The sequence below is a fragment of the Sander vitreus genome, chromosome 7 (assembly GCF_031162955.1).
Source record: "Sander vitreus isolate 19-12246 chromosome 7, sanVit1, whole genome shotgun sequence".
NCBI lineage: Eukaryota > Metazoa > Chordata > Actinopteri > Perciformes > Percidae > Sander > Sander vitreus.
Genome location: NC_135861.1, coordinates 12,542,900 through 12,568,716, shown reverse-complemented (window position 1 = coordinate 12,568,716; position 25,817 = coordinate 12,542,900). Strand labels below are relative to the sequence as shown.

General features: G+C 39.6%; 2 protein-coding genes across 2 annotated transcripts; one reads left to right on the top strand and one right to left on the bottom strand.

Moving 5' to 3' along the window:
• The first annotated feature begins 2,646 nt into the window (after positions 1-2,646).
• tprg1l (tumor protein p63 regulated 1-like) lies at positions 2,647-7,122 on the top strand. The gene is made up of 6 exons (XM_078254675.1): positions 2,647-3,010; positions 3,244-3,335; positions 3,715-3,765; positions 3,876-4,001; positions 4,487-4,640; positions 5,286-7,122. Exons 1-6 carry the CDS (start codon positions 2,783-2,785, stop codon positions 5,478-5,480), a joined length of 846 nt encoding a protein of 281 aa, XP_078110801.1. The 5' UTR covers positions 2,647-2,782; the 3' UTR covers positions 5,481-7,122.
• Positions 7,123-7,372: 250 nt separating this feature from the next.
• Positions 7,373-22,716, bottom strand: wrap73 (WD repeat containing, antisense to TP73). Its single transcript, XM_078254674.1, has 13 exons — positions 22,630-22,716; positions 21,886-21,973; positions 21,551-21,703; positions 19,278-19,394; positions 12,208-12,280; positions 10,916-11,019; positions 10,464-10,550; positions 9,771-9,905; positions 9,105-9,182; positions 8,925-9,027; positions 8,692-8,817; positions 8,296-8,487; positions 7,373-7,879 (listed from the first exon to the last, which is right to left on the bottom strand). Exons 2-13 carry the CDS (start codon positions 21,952-21,954, stop codon positions 7,767-7,769), a joined length of 1,350 nt encoding a protein of 449 aa, XP_078110800.1. The 5' UTR covers positions 21,955-21,973; positions 22,630-22,716; the 3' UTR covers positions 7,373-7,766.
• Between the last annotated feature and the right edge of the window lie 3,101 nt (positions 22,717-25,817).

Sequence of the window (25,817 nt, the reverse complement as noted above, 5' to 3'; positions counted from 1 at the left end):
CCCGTTCATTTCCTTCCATCTGACTGGGGGTGGTAAGGGGATGTCCAAGATTTAAAAATATGTAGAACCCTAAACAATTCTCAGTTTACAAATTAGGACCTTGGATACTATGTGATAACCCAAAGCAACACACCCATTTCCCAGTCAGAACTTTAGCAATAATGTGCGTGTCTTGGTTAGGAGGTGCCCATGGACAGGACGGAGAAATTACACCACTCGCAACAAATTTGGCGGCCACCTCTTGTAAGTGCATCATAACGGGCTTAGCATCTCCTGTGTCTGTTTTATTTGGGTCAAATGAGTCCTGCCAAGGTCAGTCTCACCCTGACTAAACTCAGAGATGTCTCTGGTTGTACGCCCCTGGAGAGAAGCCCTTGTCCTTCACCCCAAACTGGCTCATAAGTGTGTCAACTGTCCTCACTGTCCTCACAATGCTCTACCTCATCCTACACCATGATGTCAGTGAATAGTGTGCCCACTTTCATGCCACCTTTAAAAGTAAGAGCATTATTAGATTGATGACTCGTACTGGCAGTATGCTCTGCTAAACTCTGCAAACCACTCTAAAACAGCGCAGTATTTAGAGAGGAAGGTGGAGGGTTTCAACACTTTGTGGCTTATTAGCTAAACAGGTAGCCTTCTCAGCTGTATTGCTGCCCTCTGGTGATAAGGTCCTGGAACCCTATCATGAACACACAAGCTGGTCTTAAACATGTCACTAAATACTGGAAATTCTACAGCTCCAAGAAAGATCCAAGGACCCAAAGACAACCCAACTGCCCATGTCCTATTTGTTTTAGGTGGGTTTACTGATGCTGTTTTAGTAATATGGACTACACATACAGTAGGTTAACATAATGAATAATCACAAGGTTGGCGGTTCGAGCCGCGGCCCCTCCTGTCCGCATGTCGAAGTGTCCTTGAGCAAGGCACTGAACCACAAATTGCTCATGATTGGCGGGCTAGCGCCTTGCAGCTCCGCCACCATCAGTGTATGAATGTGTGTGTGAATGAATGAAGACAAATTGTAAAGTGCTTTAAGGTAGGAAGGTGCTATATAAATGGAGTCCATTTACCATTTAATGTGTCAGTTTCATGACAACAATTCAGTTCAAGATTTTTGAATGTGGTAATGACCATGATTTGTTTTAATGGGGACACTGATTGCGATAAACAGCAAATATAGAAAAGGCCAAATCTGAAATTAAAATGCATGCTTGTTCACATACATAGAGTGCAATACAAGCTTATAATAAATGAGAAGACTCAAAGTGTGTTTTTGTGTGTGTGTGTGTGTGTGTGTGTGTGTGTGTGTGTGTGTGTGTGTGTTTGTTAATTTGTTTTATTAGGGATGTCTTATACATACTGATTGTAAGTTGTAACTCAATACGTTAATGTATTAGATATAAAAGCCAGGGGACACACACTTACTGCCACACTTCACTTAAAGAACAGCAAAGAGGCAGACTGCTAGCTTTGGGGACCACGTCATCAAAGGAGGAAGAGCTGAAATTAAAATATTTGAATACACAGGCAAAACTAAATTAAAAGGAAAATATTACATTCAATGAGAACTTGAGCTGAAGAAGACAAATCTGGTGGACATGAAAAGAAGCAACCAAGTTATTATGGAGAAAGAATTTGCTTAATGTTTACCTGACAAAGTTATTTTGTATCACTTTTTCACATTGTGAATGTTTTAACTATTTGAGTTTGAAAAATCAGCATTAGGATATGCTATGTTCATCTTATATTACATGTTTTCTTTTTGTCAATAAATCCCATGAAAGACTAAAATCAAGAAGTAATCGATTGAATTACCAAGCATTGTCTCTGTAGCCAAAGCCTGGCTTATTCTTCTGTGCTCCACTGTTGTCCAAAAACTACACATCACATGAAGGACACTAGGCAGCAGGACAAGCTGGTGAAAAGGGCCGGCTCAGTGCTGGGCAGGAGGCTGGACTCACTGGACTCACATCAGGCTCTACAACGCTTCAGCCAAAAGAGGGGGCTCATGACCAAGGCTGCTGGTTGCCTCTCTCCACATCCACTACCCTTACCTTACCCACTGGACTGTGCAACAATCCTTCAAAGGACTATGTGTGGTATTCATTATTGACATCTTTTATCTTTTTATCTTAGCAATAATCTTCATTGGCACCTTTTATATCTTTGTTTATTTGTTCCATTTTTATTTTATATATTGACTTTGCTAAGTGTTTGCCTTCCTATCTATCTATCTATCTATCTATCTATCTTTTCTTACATGTATCTTTGCTCACCTCATGAGAAAAGAATTATACATGGATAGAGTCGTCAAGAACGTTATTTATCTGCCAAATGTTAGCATTAAGATAACAAACAAACTATTATTGGATAACCCTTCAGTCCTAAAGCTTAAAGTGGATAGCAGCCAATAAAAACAATAAAGCAGACTGAGGGTGTGGTGTTCAAATATGGAGACATCATAATCACATAATAACGGGTTAATATGATGCGTGAAATCAAATTGACAGCCGACTTTATATTATTTAGTCATCAAAGAACTGATAATTATGAAAAGTGGGCTCATCCGCTCTAAACACCTGTTTCTGTAATGACCTCGGTTAAAGCATTATGTCCCTTTAAGAGGAAGGAAATCAAAGGGGGAAGTGAAGCAAGCAAGAGGACACTACTTCCTCGTAGCCCTAAATCAAAACAACATTCTTGCGCAATGGGCGAGTCTGCATCTTCGAAAGGGCATCGTCTAATCTAACACCTGGCGCACATTGTTTGTTGCACCATGCTTCAGCTGAACGACACGATGGAGCCGGACAGTCCGGGCGCTGCGATTCTCCACCCTGCAGAGACCGAGGAGGGGGTCGAGGTTGCCTTCACGCCACCGGAGGCCGGGCGAAGCCTCGGACACGGAGCCTCCGTGGCCTGCTGTCCCCCGTTACAAACGCTGACGCCTTTTCATGTGCATAACCCCACAATGCAAGCGAAAGTGAAGGACTATTTCGTGTTCAGGGTAAGTGAATCGGCAGCAAGCCCGCTCCGTTTTTAATAAGACTAAATGCGTAGCCTATGTCTCTTCAAATACACTCGTGCTCTTATAAATGGTCGTGTTTATTTACCACAATTACCTTAACTTACTACGCTTAAGTAGCAGTGCTTTACAGTGCATTGTCAAAGCTACATCAGCACATCACAGGGATGAATGGGTGATGCTGATGCATGACGGTTGTGTGATGCTGATCTCAGCCAGGTACCATTGAGCAGGCTGTGAGCGACATCAGGACTGTGGCACTCCCTTCTGAGGATGGAGAGGTGCTCAGCGTCTGGCTGCTAGCTGAGTAAGTATCCCAGCAGCATGCATCGGTTTAATTTATCATCAGCCTGGAATATGAGGCGACTGTTTGGATGAGCTGCTGTGTGCACTTCAGGGTTGAATATATTTAATACATACGGATACATCAGCAGATTTGTTAAAGCTTCAGACTAAATGTTTGTTAGCATTAGCGGTTTGATTTTAGGCTCTTGTTTTCCATCTAGTTGCACATCCATATAATTATGCCTTTAAAGAGTTCATCGTTTTTCCTCCTCATACTATACATTTAAAACAATTTAACCACACAACTCAGTAAACAACAATTTAGGCCTGGTTTCAAATTGTGCTTCATAACTGTCAAAAAGCAGATGGCATATTTGTTAGTTTTGTGTTTGTTCTTGCAGAATTGACCACTGGAACAATGAGAGGGAGAGGCTTGTGCTTATAACTGATAGGCAAGTCAAAATGTTGATTTTGGGTACCCATAAGTTTGAGGAAATATACCACATAACATACATTTGACATTGTTTGCTGCCACAATCTGACACCTTTTGTCCGTGCGCAGGTCACTGCTGGTGTGCAAGTACGACTTCATCAACCTGTTGTGTCAGCAGGTCGTCAGGATCTCTCTCAACGCTGTAGACACCATCTCAGTGGGCGAGTTCGAGTTCCCACCCAAATCCCTTAACAAGTACGCCAGCATGTTTTAGTCTGCCAACATTTACACTAAGTATGTTAAAGCCAGCGTTAAATATGGGACTCCAGACAGCCATGCATGTGGCATGAGAAATCATTCAAATATTGCAGCTGAGACTTTGTTGTTGCTTAGTTGTAAAAAGTAATAAGTTCTCTACAGACAGTTCATGTTCTGTATTGTTGGTTGTATTATTGTCATTTATGTTGTTAAGTAAGTAATAATTAGCTTGATTTATTTTTACATGTACAGTATATAAATATTTACAAAATTCTGTACAGGAAAGTAAAATAAATGAGATGAAAATAAAGAAATGGAATGGAAAATGAAAAAACGATATCCGATTTAAAAAAAAAAAAAAAAGGGCTTTCTCTGTAAACATCTGTGGCTCTGCTTGGTGGCATTGCTTTGGTGTGCTACTAGCACATGTAGCTGTCTGTCTAAAAGTCACACTGCTACTACACTGTTGTGTTTTCTTACAGGAGAGAAGGCTACGGGATTCGTGTTCAGTGGGACAAACGTCCTCGGGCCTCGTTCTTAAACCGCTGGAACCCCTGGTCTACAGACATGCCCTACGCCACCCTCACAGAGCACCCCATGGCCCACGCTGATGAGAAGGTGGCCTCTCTCTGCCAGGTATAATCCTTTAACTATAATTATAATAAGACTAAACATGCATTTTGAGTCATCGTCTAATATTCTTTTACATTTTAAAACCTTCTGAGGATTTAAATTTTGAAATGTAGAAAAGGTTTTGTGGTTGGCCTTTTGCTTATTTCACAAGACAAACAATGGGGACGACTGGTACAGCAGTTTGTTCATGCAAAATAGGCAGCAAGAAACACTCAAGCAGTCACAGTCCAACTGAAAACAAAAGACTGATTGCTGCCTGAAAAAGAAAAGTTATCCCTTGAGAGAAAGCCAGTTATTTATAGAACTTTAAACAGTGTATTCATAACTTTGTGTTATGTTTATGTCTTTTTGGCAAGGCAACAACAGTACATGGAGCAATATCCTGGGGATATGACTGCATTTTCTTCTTCAGAGCCATTAGCATTGCTACATAGAATAAATGGAGCAAGTTCATTTCAGCTGTAAAGTCTGAGTCCTATCCATTATTCCACACTTGAGAGCAGCTCCAGGATGTGTTGCTTGCATTCTAGACATTGAGTGTTTATATAGATATAAATTGTATACTATGCTGAAAAAACAAAAAAAAACATGATTAATTGGAAAAAGGGGTGTTTTGGTTTCATGTTCTTTTTTCTTTTATTTGCCAAGATGGACAACTTCAGGACCCAGCTGGTGCAGGCAGTGAAGAAAGCCTATAAGGAGCACCCCATTCCCGGTCGGGCTAACGGTGTCCTGATACTGGAGAGACCCCTGCTCATCGAGACCTATCTGGGCATCATGTCCTTCATCAACAATGAGGCCAAGTTGGGCTACTCCATAACCCGTGGCAAGATCGGCTTCTAAAATCCACAGTTTCTTTCAAATTACAACAGAGTTCAACCCATGTGTCTGTGTTACACTGCGCTGTCTGAGGGAAGCAGTCGCTTGCGTAATGCGCAACCTGTGTGTGTAAGTTGAGCCCATGAGATGTCCACACCTCCTTAAGTTGGTGTTACAGACAAGTGGTCAGTCTACCTATGTAGGTAAATGAAGCGCAGCACTGCATGGACGTCATTTTTTTTGTCCGTTTTTAGCACCCCCAGTCCCTTTCCTTCAAAGAGCCGCTCGCAGATCTGCCATACCCATGTGGGCCCGCAGGAGTGTATGCCCATGTGACATAAGTTGGAGAGAAAGGACACAGCACTTGCATCCATTCATCACCTCTGTACTTATTCTAGACTGAGCTTCTTCTACTCTCATGCGCCTTGTTTAACCACTGATTGAGAGACTGTCAAAACTAATGTAAAGTTTAGATTTTGGTAGAAGAACTTAAACATTAGGATTGTTATTTAAGGGTTAAGGATGTGCTTTGTTTGGGCTTGTTTCTGCAGCCAAACAGGCCACCCAGAGGAGAGCAGTGAAACATAAGCCAAAAATATGTTCCAGATTTGCTACAAATATATATATAATATGGTTTGAAATGAAGGATTGCATTATTCAGATCACATGGCCATAGGGTAGCTTCACAGAATATCAGCTGATGGATTGAGTTTAACAGTCATGTCACATGCTTATTGTAATAAATGATACTAATAGGGAAACTGTTCCAGGATCTGCACTGCTATACAGAAAAGCCCTGGGCTCAGGTATGTTACTTGTGGAAAATAACAGCTGGAATATTTCTTTAGCATCCATGAAACTTGTTCAGTGGAGATGATGAATTACATGTTGTGACCTCCCTCTCTTATTGGCCAATGTTGTGCTCTCCATGCTTACATTCGCCTATATATGTCTTTGCTCAGAGTAGGGAGCTCATGTACCACTTGGAGAGCTGCATTAGCTACTATAGCTAAAATGTTCTTGTATGTTACAGATGTTTAATGCAACATGAACTTGTAAACCATGTCTTAATGCTTGCTTGTAAGTTGCCTTAAATGTCCTGCATTTGTTTTAAGCACACATTTGCACTCAGCTGCATTAAACTGCAGTGGGAATAATGGTTGGGTTACAAAATGAAATCCATGCAGACATAGCTTGGAGTCAGTTCATTAACCACATACTGTATGTATCTTGTGAACAGGATTGAGGTGTTTTTTTCCCCCCTAAACTGCATCCTACAATACATTGTTTTGCTATCAAAAAGGTAACAGGCCATATTTTCATGCTCAACAATGCCAATGAATAATTGTGTCCCAAAATCCCTTTTTCTGGCTTTGTGCATGCTCCCTGCACGTTGAGGTTGCATGACAGATGTTTTTTAAGGAATATTCTAAATGGATTTGTAATACAAATTAGGTTTTATTTATCTGCTGTTATTTTTTGCAATAAACTCATGAAGGGTCCTAGAAAAAATATATTTCATTGCCAGTTATGAAGTATTTCATTTAATGATTTTAAAAGAGATGAACTTGTTATTACAAACATGTGAAGGCTTACTTTTTGTTCTGTTATATTTGTAGCACAGTGGCCACAATGGAGAATAATAAATGCCTACATGTTCTTGTCAGATGCTTGGCTTTGGTCATTGTTGAGAAGTGCATTTACATTATGTTCGTACTTTAAGGAATGGCAAACAAAGTGATTAAGTTACAGTGGCTGTACAATTCAAGCTTTGTAACAGGGACATCATACAGACAGATGATGTCTAAAGGCCAAGTAATACGGTCCTCATATATTTAGTACTGCCTGGGCTAAGTACACAAACTCGTGATAAACTGAAAGATTTAGATGCCACATTTTAATAACTTGCCTTAAGCTGCATTATTTATGACAAAATTTATTCAAAATAATTACACAATTTCAAAAAAGTAAAACATACAAAATAATTTAAAAAGTACAGTGAAATCTGTAAAACTTTGTAAACCTCTATCTTCTCACAGTGCTTGAAACTAGGTCTTCGGTATGCATTTGGTTATTAAAAAAAGTGATATTTATCCATTTTGTCTCTCAGGAGACAAGTTTTCCATACATTTTTAACTTAGGAACATCCCAGTTACCTGCACTGAGGGCTCTAAAAACTTGGCGAGCAGCTACAGTTACAGAATTTGAGGAGTGTTCCCACTAGTCTTCGTCATCACCTTAACACATTTCCGGCCAAGTGTGCATGATTAAATAATCCAGTTATTCTCGAGACCTGTGTTTTTGTATGTTTTACTTGTCCTCCTGGTCAGTGTCCATGTAGCACAAACACAGCTGGTCCTTCCCGAGCAGGATCAGAGTGTCTCCACTGCAGTGCCAGTTTAGTGACTGGACCTGGAAACCACCTGGCAGGATGGAGAGGGGCAAGTGTGATCACTACGTATCTACACATACACAAAATAAGTATAATATAAATAAATCACTGTGCATCTTAAGAATCCACATTCAACATTCAGTTTGTAAACCCTAAAAAAAGTTGTATTGACTCTGACTTTGTGCAATGATAATTGCAATTTAATTTTTTAGATGTCTATTTGGATTTTACTGGGATCAAGCCAATGTTGTTGGTCTTAAAAACTGAATCAGTGAACTCTTGCTGCCAACATGCAGAAGTTGGCTTGGGCAGCTTGGTTAGGGTAAGACATTAGAGAGAGAGAGACATCAGAGCACACTGGCCCTTTTCTACATTAGAGAACATCATAATGGAACCGTGTATTTCAGCTGCTTGGCAGTTTCCACTCTTAGTGTCTGAGTTTGTTACCTTCAGTGGGGACCTGGACAGAAACGCAGCCTGCCGGAGACCAGAGATAGAGTTTTGTGTTGCCTGTACATAGTGCCAGCCGGGGGCGTCGGGGGTCCCACTGAAAGCAACGGACGGCCGATGTCTGCTCAAGCACAGCCAGCAGGCTCATCTTCTGCATGTCCCACACCCAGACAACACTGGCCATGTTGTCTACGGTCAGAGAAACACAGATACACACTCAAAGCCGCTCTCAGTTTATAGAGCATTACAGCAAAAGTAACACTAAAGTTGATGTTTATGACCAAAATGGGAAACGTATATATATATATATATATATATATATATATATATATATATAACACAGTTCTCTTGGGTTCACACTTAAGGTACAGGTGAAAAGCTGTGAAGTCTTACCGTTTTTGGTGGCTAAATAGCGACTGTCTGAGCTGAATGCCAAAGTAGAGACACCAATCTTGGGGTTGGCTCGGTCTGGGTCTGGTTTGACTACAGGAACTTGGACTGGCGGTGGGCAGATCTCATCTGGTGTAGGCAACCACAACAAATGTGATTAGACAAAGTTGGTTACTTAACCTTAGTAGTTCGAATGAAATACTGCTTTTAGAATATTTTTTAAAAAGAGGACATACATTTGCTCTGGGTGTTGAATAGGGTGGTGCCGATTGTGATGTTGTGTAGCGATAGGTCATCACTGCCTACAGCTGGCCTTTTCTCCACTTCCTTATACACTACCTTGAAACACAACAAACAGTTAATACTTGAACTGCAATGCCTTCGAAGACTCATCATGAAGGATGGAAAATACTCACTGCTTTTGTGTTGTTGATGGTTGCTATGTGCTCAAACTGTGCGATTTTCTTCCACGTGATATGATTGAGGATGCGCACCTGACATGGAGGGTAATTAAGTCTTGTCATTTACTTTGTACTGATATTGATAATATAACAAATAATAGTCCAGATATAAACACGTTTGACACTTTACGTTTATACAATTTTTTATTTGCAGAAATGAATAAATCCATTTCTTAAAGAGGAACTCCACCGATTGTACACATCAAAGTCCGTTAACAGACTGCAGCACAACTGCATGTGAAAATAGTTCTATAAAGCCTTTTGTGCCTCACGATGGAGCTGCGCAAAGTCTGAAAGATTGCCTCAAGTGATGTCAATTGAGTCAGCATTGGTTGGGGCTGAAGATTAGAAGTTTGAAAACTCCTCATCTCTGCTTGAGGCTTGCGACTCCAGGCTACATTAGCTGCTACTAACACAACACCCCTGAATCGCTGACTGAACTGTCGCTGGCCGGTCGAGTTGCATTGTGGGTAATATAGGTGACAATATTAAGTGCAATGCCAAATCAGTGGAGTGCTCTTTTGAGCTTTACAGTGATTACTCATAGTTATTAGTCAAGCTTTAATGTAATATCGTATATCTCAATGTCATCAGCTATCATTTTTTAAGGGTTGTCCATACTTTTTCATCATAGCTGCCAATGGCCAGGAACTGGCTGCTGGGGCTCCAGGTCACAGACTTAACACCCAGCGACCACTCATAGGCACTGTAGGTTGACAGCAACCGGCCATCCAAAGAATACAGCAACACCTTGTACTGTGGAGGTGATACACACAGATGAATACGCACATATCTGAAGCTGCATGTGGGAGCTTTAGGGTATCTTGTATTTGACTTTTTTCATCAAACCAGTCCCTTTATACAGTATATGTTACTGTTTCATATCTCTTCAGATTCTTGTACTGCTGTGTAACGTGTGAATTTCCCCTCAAGAGATCAACAGCCTCATCTTATTTTACTTTCTATTTAAGCTGATGCAAGGACACGTGTACTTATTTATATATTATATGATATCAAATGACCAAACAGGCCTCAAAAGTCAAACTGTTAAAAATGTGGTTGTCTACTTTAATGATGGACCTTGAGTGCACTCCTACATTGGCGTTTTCATCTCTAAACTGACCATTCTTAGCCAGCAGCTTCAGTTTCTGTGTCTACGGGTGAAATATTAAACTGTAGATTGTTTTTTTTTAATCAAACCTTATGGTGATCCACTAGAGCAGAAAGATACAGTTCCTGCTCAACAGAGTTGCAGGGTAGTTAATTTAAGCTATTCTCTTTTAAAATCTTAAGTCTGTAAGACAAATGACTCACCTCCAGACAGCTATCCCACACTGCCAGCACACAGCCATTGGGAGACCACTCCAACCCTGCCAGGTCCTGTGTTTCAGTCTCGAAATGCTGTGACAGAGATAAATTAAATGAAATTAATTTACACTACACATTTACAGAAAATCGATAATTTTGATGTTGTCAAGCGATGAAAGTTTATACTCCATCTTGGTCAATGACATTTCAAATTATTAATATTTGAAGTATATGTGGCAGTGAAGCTTTTAAACTACGATGTAAATCATTACTGTAATGCAAATCATGTTTGAGATGCTTTACCAAACTCTATTCCTACCGTCACAGGCGGATACTCTACAACTTTAAGGTCACCTACATTTAGATGTCTTCTACTGTTGCTTAGCTTACCTACCAGTAAATGTCAAACATATAATCATGGTCATAAAACTCAAGTACAATTTTAAAGTCCTACTTACCCTGAGTAAATGCCAGTCGTCACACACAAATACACTGACATAGTCTTTGCAGTCACGGCGTTCAGCCAGGGCCATATAGCAGCCATCTCTGCTGAAATCTATGCCTGTGAGTGAAAGATTATGAGAGAAAGCTTTAATTACACCAGTTATGGCATATAATCACAAGTTTGATAAAGATCTTACAAGGACACCGTAATAGACAGTAAAACACTAACTAGAAATCAACCTAAAAGACATTTAGTAAAGTTTATTAAGTACAAGTTATCAAACAATCATAACAGTTTTATAATATAAAATCGAAAAATACATTGTCTACTTTTTGCGTGCAAAACAGCAGAAATTTGTCTTTGGTTTGCATGTTTAAAGACTGCTATTAAAAAGGGTACATTACAACACATCATATCACATCCAGACTGGACAGAGTCACATAAAAACTCAATACACAATAGAAGCTACATTAAAAAGGAGCACCAGGTACTCGATGGTGAGGACTAAATTAAGTTTAAATAAATAGATATGAAGTGCTGTCTGCTGAGTTAGCAAGATGGCTTCAACATGTGGCTGTCCTTACTGATATTTTATGGCAACAGGAACAAAGACATTTCTATAAATATGTTTCTTTGATTTAAGGGATGGCTGTGGTTGTGTAAGATTTTTCCACTTAAGCGTTGCCATATCTAGTTTTTGGCCACTTTATTCAGCACTCATAAAGGTTGATTCCTCAGGGAGGTTTAGTTACAGTAGCAGCAAAGAATAAATAAATACAATGACATGATAAAAAACATTTTCAACTTTGATCAAAGCCATCTTTATATATTGGCTGGAGAAAAAAAGCCAATTATCTATTCTGATAACTGAATATGTAATCTCGTGGTTCCCTGTTTACCTTATCCAATGTAATTATCTAATACTATGGCACCATCAGGTCAGCGGTATGTAACTATCATGGCCATTTTTGTAGGACGTTTCTGAGGATATACGGGTCGCAGAGGGACATAGTATTGCATGCGGGAAATGGGAAGAGTCATGGGCAATCATTTTTCCCCAAGCTGCTGACAGGCCTGTTATGAAGAGAATGCCCCATTTACTGAAGCGGGGCACAGCTGTCAGCAAAGAGGACCATAGTTTGGCCTCGTACCCAGGGTCACGCCACAAGGTAAAGAACGGCATGTGATTCATGGGGCATGCTGAGGCACTCAGACCACTGGCCCTGCCACCAGGTACTCCTGGTAATACATATACACTCATAAGCCACGTCAAAATAAATAAAACAATATCATTCTCATACTGACCCTTCTGACATGCTTTGGGATACTTGATGTAAGACACAGCTTTGGTGCACAGGGACCAGACGGTGACTCTCAGCTGTCAAGGCACCAGAGGAAAGAGGGGGAAAAAAATAATCACTGGGGATTATCTCACAAGTGAAAGTATGACATGCACACCATACTGCCTGGCAGCGTAAAGGGAAAATATACATACATACATAAGTTAGAGCCTGAGAAAAACTGGACTTTAGAGGCAGACACATATGTATTGATGATTGAGAGTTAAAAAAAAATATCTGGTGACAATATATCAACCAATATTAACTTTTTAACAGACACATAACACAAACAAACATTTTGATAAATTATCCTTTAACTATAAACTATAATACTATACAAAGAATTGTGACAAAGATGTGTACATAGTGTGGGACATTTTACAGTTAAAAATTAAGTTTTCAGTGATCTCTAGTGGACAATTTAGGAACAGTGTTGCCATTACACAAACATCTTTGAGATTTTTGTCTAAAACTTCTTGTTTCTTATCAGCCAACTTCCACAATGATAGTGACATCTGTGATAAGCTAATATGGGTACAGTATGGGCTATTCTGATAATTCAGTAGGGTTCTACACATGTAAAAAAGAAAACAACAACCTGGTTTTACAAGCCACTTTGAGAAAACGACATGACCATTTGGACCAGACTTGCTCTCTACAAGACTTTAGTCTATATGAGATCAATTACTTAATAATTTAAGTAAGATGATCTTAACTGAGGCTATGATCTAATAAGTGTTGTGTATGGCGACTGGGTGTCAACAGCAACCTAATAAGAGCTCAATCAACCAGGCCACTAGCATAATGAGGCCTCTAAGTGCTCCTTTGCACCCAAACACTTGTCCATCAGCCAGGCAGATCCAGACTACAGTCCAGGCTAGCATGGTCCATGATGCCCTTTAACGGCTGTGGACAGAGTGCCTTATGTCTTTGAAGAGGTCTATGATAAATCTCCGCGAGGAACATTAGACACTGACATGGTATCAGTCTATCACTATATGGATGGCCCTGGCCTATAGAGCCCTGAGTGTGTGGAGTGTATTTCCACAGGGAATAACCACATATGTTTAAGGTTTGCAGTCACTGACAGGGATCGGAAGGGATTATACAGATTAAATTAGGACTTGAGCAATTATTAAATTAACAGATCCAAACAACATCAACACATAGCAAGAAAAAAGGACCAGTCCATTTAGTACCCAAGATGTAATGTTAGACAAGTGTGGCAAATTAACAGTGAGTTGCATAGCCAGCACGTTGTGTACATTCCCACAAATGAGAAGCAGTGCCAAATAAGTCAAGTAAATAATAATAAAACTATCTGGCCACATGTCGGCATAACAAAAGAGACCACGCGTTAATGTTTAGTTTTAACAACAGTCACTCAAATACCAGCCAGTCTCACTTCAACAAGACTGATGCCAACACAAGCAGGTGGCACTCAGCCAACAATGCAGCATATTTGGACTCAAGGACCAGTATGATATGTGGTATCTTGCCCTTCAAAAAACAAAGGCGCACATGACATGTTTTTGGGACACTGTTGTGTGATCTGTACTACTGTACAGTTGCCTGGGTGTTAAGGTGTTCAGAGAAAGCTGCAACCCAACTAGGGATGTTCAATAAATCATGTTTCTATCGTCATCGCGATATCAACTAGAGCAATAAACACATTGCGAACACTTGTTCAGTTCAATGTTAAAAGAATGTTGGAAATCATTTTCATTCAGTTTCTATAATTCGACAAGCAATTTGTTTTTGTATTTTAGTAGTGTACTAAAAGCCACAGAAAGGCAGAATCTTTTCACATTTTAATATCCGTTTATTGCAAGTAATATCGTTATTGCGATATTCAACGTTATTGCATATTTTCCTCATATCGTACAGCCCTAAACCACACTGTTAACAGGAGTTACAGTCCACAAAAACATTGTAGTTAAATACAGATATATATGGCACATAATATACATCTGCATTCATTTTCTACAGGTCACTGAGTTGTTAACAGTTTTGAAGTTTGACATACAGTAGTTCAATAACCGGCGGCTGCTTTCCTGATGCTGCACAACAAAGTCATGTCTCGTTTGGTTCACTACTGTCTTAAACACAACCTATAACAGTAGTAGACTACTGTAATTACAATCCATATATCAAGGGCATGCAAGAACAACACTGCAACATTAAGGGTGTTAAATGCATGGTACTTATACCTTACTTTACAGCTTACAGTAAGCCAGTATTAAGTGGGTGGATAAAGCCCTGTCTGATCATGCTTTGAATGTTTAGGACATTAAAATGTTGAACTAGTTATGTACACGAGCCAAGAAGATTGTTAAACACATTCCCTTTCTCAAAGTCGCCTCAACAGAAAACTTATCCTATCCTACTAAATTTACAATTTTAGCCAGTATGTCATCCTTAAAACCGATGTCTGCACACACACTATACTATCATACTCTACTGTTGAATACTGAGTATTCTTCTGCAATTCAAGCTTGTAACAGAGAACAATATCTTGTACTTCTTTGCACCATCGCAGCTAGATATTCTGGAAAGAACCCTGTATACACACAAATAAATAGCAATAATAAATTATTCTTCAGAAAATATTTTCGCAATTAAAATTGAAGCCTTCCTTTAATGCTGTATTTTACATTTGAGAATGTGCAGAGCTAAAACTACTTAACTGACAAGGCTTTCATCATAGTGTCCAGACAGACATTTGAACTGGGTAAAGCCCGTCACCTAACTGGGCTGAAGTGTCGACCCTCCTGTTTGGTCAAGACATCCAGCTGTGTAGACCCTGTAATAACATCTCACTGCACACTTCCTGGACATCCCCTCAGACATGGTGCCATGGCAACCAAAATCAACATTGCTGAAACAGACTTACAATTCTTAGATGCCTTGAACCCACCACATAGGGGATGCACAGAGATCAAGACCCGAAAGGCAGTGTAACTTTAAACTGGGTGGAGGAAGGGTAGCATGAAGAAAATAGGTGGGAAATGCTTTTCCATGTGGGGTGGTATGCAATAGGATATTTAGTTGGTAAAGTTACACTTTAGTTTGAGTATTCTCACCAAAGGTGAGCAGCAGCTTGGGGATGGGGGCTAGGGACTTGAGGGTGGCGTGAAAAGTCAAAACTCCACTACAACAGCTGCTGCTTATCCATCAGAGATGCACAACTTCACGTCTGTAGCGGGGTTAGCATAACTGGTACTGGTGATCAGTACAGGCTGTAATTACAGACAAGTAGATTTTATTATTGTTTTGATCATTACATGTGCAAGGAATCCCCATTAGGAAATGGTTCCTATGGTTCCTTTACATACTGGTGGTTGTGAAGGTTTTCCAAAAAGGGATTATTTCATAATGTGTGAAGCCCTTTGAGACTGTAACTGTAATTAAGAGCTGCACCAATAAACTTTGCTTGACATGTTATGACAGATGTTTTTAAGACACTGCCAAATGGGACATTTGCAGCCAATTTGTACCATCACATCCACTTAGTATCTATTTGTAAGTATTCATAAAAAGAAAACCACAGAATTGGGGAACATTTCCAACAGGACAGCCTGTGGCCAACATGATAACTATGATCAGTTGTAGACTAAATTTACAGACTGGATCAGCCATTCTTGTTGCGCACCTATGTGGGTGAGAGAGAATGGGCGAGTGCATTTGATGGCATATAGGCCTATCTGTCAGCAGAGGATTAGACTGCCTGCATTCCACATCGGACGCCATCTCAAACCAATATAGCCTAATTCTCCTGTTACAGCCTCATGATTCTACCAAGGAACTGGAGCCTCTCGCAGCCCACACATAGGTATGGGTGAGCTATTGTCCCATGTTGAAGTGCAGCAGCTGCCTACGTTTGCAGTTTATCCGGTAGCGCCGTTGCCAACAATGCTACACGTTAGCAAGGCTCCAGCAGTACTGGCCAAGAATGCTAATGCTAATCCGATCCCAACAATGTAAAAACCATTAGAGAAGTCAAGCTTAATGATGTCCTTGGCTGGAGTTTTTCCACCCTCAGTTTATCACCCCTCAGCTGGTAAAGGTGGATTAACATGGATGTGTGAGTGGCATTTAGTAAGGTCCTAAGATAAATGATGGGAATTCAAATACGAGACAAGTTGCGTGAAGTCTCACAATACACAGGCTAGGTTTCAGCAATGAGACTTTCTATTAAATCTGTGACATGGCACGATCTCATATATGAAACCAGCAGTTTTGTATTATGTCTGCCTAAAACACATTGTAGTTCTACCTTTGAGCCTTTCTAGCTGTATAGAAAAGAGGTCCTTACCTGTAGTATGTAGAGCTGCAATCCTGTTAGCACTAGAGCCACAATATGCTTTATAATTCTCATACAGTTACAATGTCAGTGGTGAGCTAATAAATGATGGTGCACCTGCAAATCAGAAAGATCTAGAAATATTCTGTTTGGGTTTTAAAAGAAAACATACAGCCAGCTAAGCAGATTTACTGACAGACACAGACAAACACACAGTGGCACGATCCACACCATAGGCAGCTGTCCCTAAACAAGTTAATATAGCAGGCTGTTTATGAGTGGGGCTGAAATTCAAACCTGACACCAACACCCGTCTGGCACAGCCTTAATGAAATGTTGGGCTGGGGTGAAGGTAAGTTCAGTTAGCCCATTGGCAATGCGGTGTGCCTACTTTGCCTCGGTTAACTGAGTTTTTCAACCTCAACTACTAAAGTATGCTCAGTAACCATTAGCAGTACTTAACTTCCTGCTCATATTTAGCTGGGTGATAAGGGCATTGAGTAACACGTTTTTAAATTCACAACAGCACAGGTGAGAGGATGTTGTGACCATGAAAAAAGTACAAGAATAAGGAATAATAAGGCGATAATATTGTGTCAGGGCTTGCCATCTGCCTTCTCAGAGCTCTTGACCAGAAACATTGACTTGTGTGCGGTTAAATTAAGTATCATAGTCTGACCTTTGCATATCACTTTCCAGTGATAGAACCAGTACAGGATTACCCATCTCAAGAAACAAATGGCTGCCTCGAAGGTTGAAAAAAACAAACATCTAAAGAACACTGGTATAGGGCTGTAATTATTATAATTATTTTCATTATCGACTAATCTACGTATTTTCTCTATTAATCGCTTTCTCTGTAAAAAGGTCAGAAAAATATTTTCTAAAGCCCAAAATCATCAAACTGTTTGCTTTGACCGACATTCCGACTCCAAACTCACTATTGAACAAAGACATGCCTGACAGACCAGAATAGTCAATTATTTTTCCGTTGATTGACTAACCGTTTCAAGAAAGGAATGACGTAAGCAGTTCAAAGTGGTTATGATGAGTCATTTGACAGATACGTTTAAATAATAAATACTTTTGATATTGATCTTCGAACTTGCCTATTCGTGTGCTCAAACATAAGATAAGTACAAGTCACGCTCAGACTTTCTCAGACCTAAGCGATTCTGTTCTATGCAGATGCTATATCTTCTTAGGGAAAGAGCCTCAATTCCTTTCCATCCTATTCCTTTTTTTGTTGAAGATGCAGACAGACACAAAGCAGACATGCCACAGACACTTGCACTCCCTGCACCCTTCTCCAGACCAGACACAGTTGTGTGTTGGGCCACAACACCTGTCAAATGATTCCTGGAGTCAGGTTCAGCATGACAAGACGCAGCCCACCATGGTGCCCCCATCATATTCCACATGGCCCGAGGGTAGCTGCTATAGCTTCTCACCCCTTACAACACATGCTTACTATAAAAAGTGAATTTAAACCAAGAGTCAAGAGGCATAGAATAGAACTAAACACATCTTTATTAGTCTGGGTTTCATTCTGCAGACAGTTATAAACAAACAATCTCCTGAATCTTTTCCTTCATAAGCCTGTTTTTGGCAGGAGCAATGAGTGACAGTGCCTTTTACATGACATGGAAGTATTTAAAGTAATGAAATTAAGTATTTCTGGAGGTAAATATATTTAGGTGTACCCTTATACAGGAGGGTCAATATTATTGTATGAAAGAATTTCCACTAGTCACACCCGCTACTGAGGAATGACTCGAATATACTGAAAAAAAAACCGATGTGCCACATAATTCTAAAGGTCACCATTAACAAAACCCCAATATTTCCATCCATGCCTATATCGATTTACTGGCCGATATTAGCTTATCACAGATATATTGATGTAAAGAAACGCAGTAGAAAAAATTAAACGCTGTAATATCTGCATCAGCTGCAGTATCAGTCTCTGTATAAAACATTAATTCATTCATTCATTCATTGATTGCTGATACACTGACATGAGGGTCAGAAACGCTACCAGCCAAGTCAAGTTCAACCTCAAATACCCACTGCATAACCTTGTTTAATTTGGCCCTCATACTCATTAAACAGCTGCCACATACTAAGAAGTGTAATTTCCTCAAAACTTTGGTTTCGTTGTGTGAAAATAATCTCCAAAATGAGCTCATTTTCATCCTTTGCTTGTTTCAATGTGTGACCTGTGATTGTATGTCACTGCATTGAAACAACTACAGTTTTCACTAAATGTAAGAAACATGAACAAACAAAACCTATGGAGCTATGGCTGGCTGATTAAATCACTTAAAACCTCCTTAAAAATTGTACTGACTTTTTGTTTTAGACTGCCTGCTTTCATCTCACTGCATTTTAATTATTTTTTTTCCTTCACTGTTGTTAAACTGAGAACATCATTAATAGGACTGGCTGCCAAAGAAAATACCAGACCTACATCGGAAGGGTACATACACATTGCATCCATGTTCCAGAGGTACTTGAGACCCATGTATGACAGGACACTAACAGGAAGGGAGCTATGAAATCAGGCTGAATACATGCAGCAGGTGGGGGGCTGTAGGGGCGGTCAAGACAGGCTCTGGTGTCTGGCTATTTTCAGGTCCCCGTTCCTTGCGGGACAGCAACAGTTGAAACCAGACAAGCATAAACACACTTCTGTGGGCATGAACGAATGCACGCACCAACTTCACACTTACGTGGAACTCAGTGGTGTTGAGAATGTGACGTCCGTCTGGACTCCAGCGCGAGGAGACTAGTCCTATTGAGCCCTCATCAATCTTACAGTGCCAGTCCGGCTGCTCCAGAGACCACACCTGAAGAGAAAGCCAGAGTGACAGAAGGACAGCAATCAGCCATAACTGATGACATCCCTCACACACATCTTTTATCTCCCTAAATTTGATTTCAAACAGCAAGAAACACTTGAGCATCAGAAACCATGAAAGACTGGCGCTGGATACCGCTGCAAAGGTAAGCTACTTGCCCTGTGTTGCACATAAAACTGACATTACACTAGCATGCAGAACTTCTTCAACTGCAAAAACAAGGCTAATTATTACAAGCTGTCTGCTGATTAGGATGCAAGTTTAAAAAAAAAAAAAAGTATGGACATAAATTCAAAAGTAGCATGCATTTCCCTATTTTCCATTAACATGAATAAATCATCAACAGAAAATGTTTATATTTTTGAGCCTTCTCAAATAAAAAAGGAGCTGGTGTAATGAGTTTAAAAAGAGAAATAAACTGCATGGTTCATCAAATGACATGTCTTTGTATTCAGGAAAATATGTAAAAAGAATGATAAGTGACACTGTTAAAGAAAGGTTCATGATGCCTTTCTTGTTGTGTTTAATGGGGAATTTTATTTAAAACAGCAGCTTCTGGGTGTGGATTTCTGGTGTACATTACTTCATATCTTATATGTTGTCTACATGTTTAATCAATGTAAATGTTGAAACACTATTTACCAATAGGACTATTTAACTAGTGCACACACTAAAGTACCCTGTGAAATTCATTCAAATAAAAGTATATCCATGACGTTCCACTTCCGGGATTGCTCCGTTGCTGTCGGAAATTCCGCCGGATTTCACTCTTTTCAGCTGGATGTCCATTACCTTCTGTTTTGTTTGCTTTGGAATTTTAAACTCTGGTCGATTTCTGAGAACTGCTCCTCAGATCTCTGCAGGGTAAATCCAGACTGCTAGCTAGACTATCTGTCCAATCTGAGTTTTCTGTTGCACAACTAAAACAACCTTTGAACGTAAACGTTCCACCAAAACAAGTTCCTTCCCGAGGCTATTCTGCAGCGGCACCGTGGCTTTTCCTGGTGCTTATTAGTTTAATGAAATGCCAATAAACCAGAGCAGGTTTTTCTCCCATCCCAGAAGGTTGTGTTTTTTTTTTTGTTTTTTTTAAATAGAAAATGTAAATTGAAATTGTTCAAAAAACTAAATTAAAGAGACAAAAACAATAGATGTAAAAGCTTCTAGAGTGGATACATTGTGATTTTTAAAACCCAAATCTACAGTGCTGTAAAGTACTGTTAACATTAAATGGTGCTTTACAGAATAACACATAATCAACAGTTTAACCACTTCTGAAATAAGAACAACCCTCATGTAAAAGGACAGTATTTAAGTGAAACTAAAACTCGAAACACTACCAGTGAAGACAACAAATATTTGTTTGGACGAGGTAGTAGTATTATTTTCTCCGTATGAACAATGGCCTTTTAGTAGTTTATGCAATAAAGTCTGTGCAAACTAAATCCAAACAGCACCTAAGAAGGCCTCAGACAAAACTTTAGCTGAAAAAATGATTGATTTCACTGCCACAAAACAAATCACACAGATACATTCCAATCCTGTGGTCTAGGTTAAAGTGTCTTGATACTTTAAAATATATTTTAATAACATAGCTTTTCCATCCTCTCTCTTCATTGTCTCAAAAATGTTATTTTATTATCTCACATAGAACCATTCGCATAGGTCTAAACAAATGTTTTAAACCATTTAAAATGTCACTTTTGTTGTCAAAATGTGATTGTACGATAGAAATCTAGTTTTGCTTGGGCAAACTATATGATAAAGTTTTTTAAGACTGCGACAAACCATTTTAGTTGCTGATTTATTAGATTGCTTAGTTTATTGTTCAATCCAAGTGTCAAAAATGAATAGCAAATGGCTACCATAAGCTACTGGAGCCTAAGGAGATGACTTCATATTACTTACATTGTCTGACCAAAGGTCAAACTATTCCACTTATGGTGATACTCTATAGATAAAGACAAGATTACATTAAACATGCTCTGTCAGTGTCACATAAAAAACAATTAAATCATATCTCTACTAACAGTATAAATCTAGCAGAGTAGGATTGACTGCAACCTATCAGGTGACTGACCACCAGTATTTACACTACATGTTGAGTCACAGACTCACATTACTGTCCTCTTTTGATAGCCTACCTGTACCAGTCCTCTCTTGTACATAGCACAAAGGATAAAGAGAGAGTCAGATGACCAGTCCATGTGAGATATCTGGTCCAGGCAGGTGTAGAGCTGCAGGATCTGCAGGGTGCTCACATCTCGCACCACCAGCCTGTACTGCACACAGGTAGCCTGACAAGTAGGGTCAAAGAGACAAGTCAGAAAGACCTCTAACACACTGCACTGTTATCCATGTGTAAGTAGCAACCTAATCATGGGAATTACAATCAGAGTTAGAATGATTATGTCTACTGCACTACACTACAAAACTACACATTAACAAATATTATTTTGAAACCACTAAACCAACTTACCAAATATTTCCCATCTGGGGAAACTTTGCAGAGTTGGTTGGATTGCTTGAATACCTCAGAGAAATTCATCTGACAATCACAACAGTTCCTACACAAGGACAAAAAAAAAAAACAGTTATCACGAAATTTATAAAACTTAAAAACAAATCACAGTTGAGTTTCTTCAAACCTTTAACTGCATGAGAGATGGACAGTTTTGACTGACAGCCTACTCAAATCTGGTGTAGTTTCCAAATGCTAACACATGATGGCGCCATAAGTCCAGTAAATAAAAACGCTCAATACAGTTAGCATACACACATGATACACAGACAAAGAAACAGTTCTTCTCTCATGCAAGAAGAGTCACATGTGGAAAGCACTGCGCAGTGCGTAAAAACAGATTAAGTCCATTTCAAACAGAACCTCAGCAGAAAGAGCTGAGCTTCAGGTAGCCATGTTAGCTAACGTTAGCTGGTTCACATTTAACAAAAGTAACGTTAGCTAAAGTAAAATAAAGCCACACATAAACCAAGTCTAAATCGCGAATTCATTGCCATTTTATCGTCTTGCTATCCATATACTTTAAATAATGTAAAAGGCAATAGATGGAGAGAAGAACACTAGCTTACATGCTAACGGTAAAGTAGCTCTTAGTTGACACTGGACTCATTCAACACTAACGTTAGCATAAACCACTTACGCTACTAGCAATTTAGCAGGTAGCAAATCTTCACTATCTTCACCCTCAATAGTAAAACTTACCTTTAACGGCAATGGTGTTGGTTTCGTCGATTAGATAAGAGACGCGAAAGTAATTTAGAAAAGTTTGTTTCTTCGCATGATTGTCTTCGGGGCACAGACTGACTGTTGCTGCTAGTTTGTTTGTATGAGCCGATGACGGCAAACCGGTGCTGTCCAATCAGCATGCGGCTGCTGTGTTTTGCCTTCTGGGAAATGTAGTTCATTATTGTGTTTTCTTTTTTTTTGCTGCGTGTAGACCATATAGGCCCCTATGTCAACGTGTGCGTGTGTATGTGCGCGTGTGTACCAATTTAATATAGTCGTATGTAGGCGACAATAATTTGTTTGCATTATAGGCTAATAATCTTGGGATTTTGTTGGCAAAAAGATTTGGAATAGTTTTTATTATTTTTCCTAACCTCCTCGCGTTTTATTAACTTTCACCATTAATCGTTTCATAGTCTGTGAATTAGGCCTATGCTTTATTCACACCCTGTCTTTTAGTGCAATATAGCCTACAGGAAATGTAGGCTAATTACCTTTATATCCCCCACCAGCTGGAAAAGGTTTCCCGCTTATGTGCGCCCAAACCGCGCTACCGCCTCCCTTCTTCTCCCAGCGCAAAAAAACTCTTCACCTCCTCCTCGGTCTCCCTCAGCAAAGCTCACACTTCCCTGAACAGCATGCATATCAGTTTTCCTCCTGTTTCTTCGCAGTTAATTCTGTTTCTCCGAAAAGTCAATCATCTCCAACCGCTGTTATCATAGACTACTGTAAAGTCGGTCGATTTTTAGTTATTTTTGTTGTTGCTGTTTGTTTATGGAGGGTCACTCTCTTGGCATGTTCGATAATAAACAGGCAGGTGCTCGGCGCAACATAATTCTTGGGTATTTGGATTGGAGTAATAATAACCTTCAGGTACGTTGATTTATTTTAATGCCCTACAGTCGGAATAGTGATTTAAATAGGCTATTTGTCATATTTGTTTTTTGTTTATTAGCAGGCCTGCAGTTTGTCGGTATTTCTTGCTTTGCAAAATGTGACAAATTCATTGAAAAACGAGGTTGTTGACAAAAAAGCCCTAGCTGTCTTAACAATTTGCTAAGGCTGAATACAAGTGTCCTAATTTAAAATATTGTTTGTTATTTTGTTGATGTGATTTTACAGCTGTGGTTTGTGTAGCTAAGGGTCTGCGTTATGGAGGCTATTATCAGGACAGTAAGCTAAAATAGGTCAAAAATCTATTGTCTAAACAAAATTAAAAAAAGATGTAGCCTACTCCTTACAAAGAATTTCCATAGTATATGCACCATGCAATAAGTGTAATAAGCCTACTATCTCCATTTCGATTTTAATTTTTTTTGTATTAGGCTATATTTGTATGAAAAAAAAATCAAAAGCTCAGTATCATTCTTCTGTTTGTTAAATACCATTCATAAAAGGCTGACACAGATATATTAACTTAGCTATAATATTACTTTAGTTTTTGTATGTATGCTATTGGTTGTATTTCAAAAGGCTAAATAAATGCTAGATAACGAGCAACACAATTACTCATCAAAAACAACAACCTCGTCCTTTGAAACCTCATATAAAATATTTCACTGTGGAGGATCGAATCTAAAACAATTTTTAAATTAATTTCTTCTCAGTTGGGACTGTGTATTTTCTTACATAAATGGCCCTTGGGAAAGCAGTGTGTGTGTGTGTGTGTGTGTGTGTGTGTGTGTGTGTGTGTGTGTGTGTGTGTGTGTGTGTGTGTGTGTGTGTGTGTGTGTGTGTGTGTGTTGTCATGGGTGCCGTAACCCGGGAGGGGAGACACAAAGTAGCTCGACAGGTGAATATCAGTGAAGCGATATGTCAAACTTAAAAGATGGTGTGACATTAGGAACCAGCAGAGGCCGTGCTTTACAGAAATAACACAGGCGTGTAGGCTGCTTTGTGTATGTTAAAAGAGCAACAAAACAAAACAAAATAGTGTTAAAAAATTAAAAGAAAAATAGGCCTATATATTTCTTGTCAATGCATGGCATTTAATCAAATACTTTAACGCGTATCAATAATTGGATTTATAAGGCATATGATACAATAATATAAGTTGTTTCTCTAAGTGGAAACATGTATTATTTCCTCACCCTTATTGAGACAAGGCAAACCAAACGTTCTGAAAGGCATGTGTATGTAGGCTAGTCTATTATAGATCGGTAGGCTATACTTCGGTTATTATATAAATCTAAGCCTTGTAAAACAGAATTGTGATTATTTCAGGTACAGGGTAAGAGGTGCAGACTAAGTGAAAAAGTCGTCTGTGTCCAGGTGGAATCCCAATTAAGATGCTCAAAGCGCGGAGCGCTCTGAGGCCAACCCGCTGTCAACCTTCTGCTCGTCCAGCAGTGACGCTTTGTCAGATCCCCTGCGCGAACACTCGAGCTGCTCTGGGATCTGACGAGGCGGCACTGAGGGACGAGCTGGGAATGGAAGCTGGTTTCTGCGGCGGCAGCCACCTCGAGAACAGCGGGAACCGGCAGCCACACAGTTACGGCGGAGCTCCGCAGTCCTAAATGATATGCATAGGCCTATCTGCGAACGTGTGCGTGCTGCAGGCCTCTTTAACATGTAGGCTATAGGCCTATATATGTTCCATCTTAGTTTTTTTGTCATTCAATTGGAATAGGCTATGTGAGATGAATCAACACTTTATTAGACGAATTTATTAGACGAGTATCAGTTGTGTGACAGCCTAATAGCCACAAGATCAGCTTGAAGAACAAAACAGCCTTTGCTCAACATGACATCATGTTTACTGAGCTGCATATCTTCAATCGATTCAGACCAAAGTGAAAAGACCCCTGTTACATGAATGTAGAAATGAGGTAACTGTATAGAAATGGAAGTAGGCTATTTGCTATTTAAACGAAGGTCACTTTGACTCAACAATTCATTCACACATAGGATATACTGTATAGCCTGCCTGCAGCCAAATTACAGTCAATGATTCCAGAGGAAGGATTTGTATTTATGATGATCTGTTGCTGCGTGCATCTTTAAAGCCATGCATGCACCTTTGCCACACTTTTTCTTGTGCAGTCCTTCAGATAGGTTACTAAGGAGATATGACGCTGCTGTGGGTGCGCAACTGTGAATAGGCTACACTTTGGTACGAACAAATATGCTCGACAGAATTTTGTTTTGACTGTGATTATTGACAC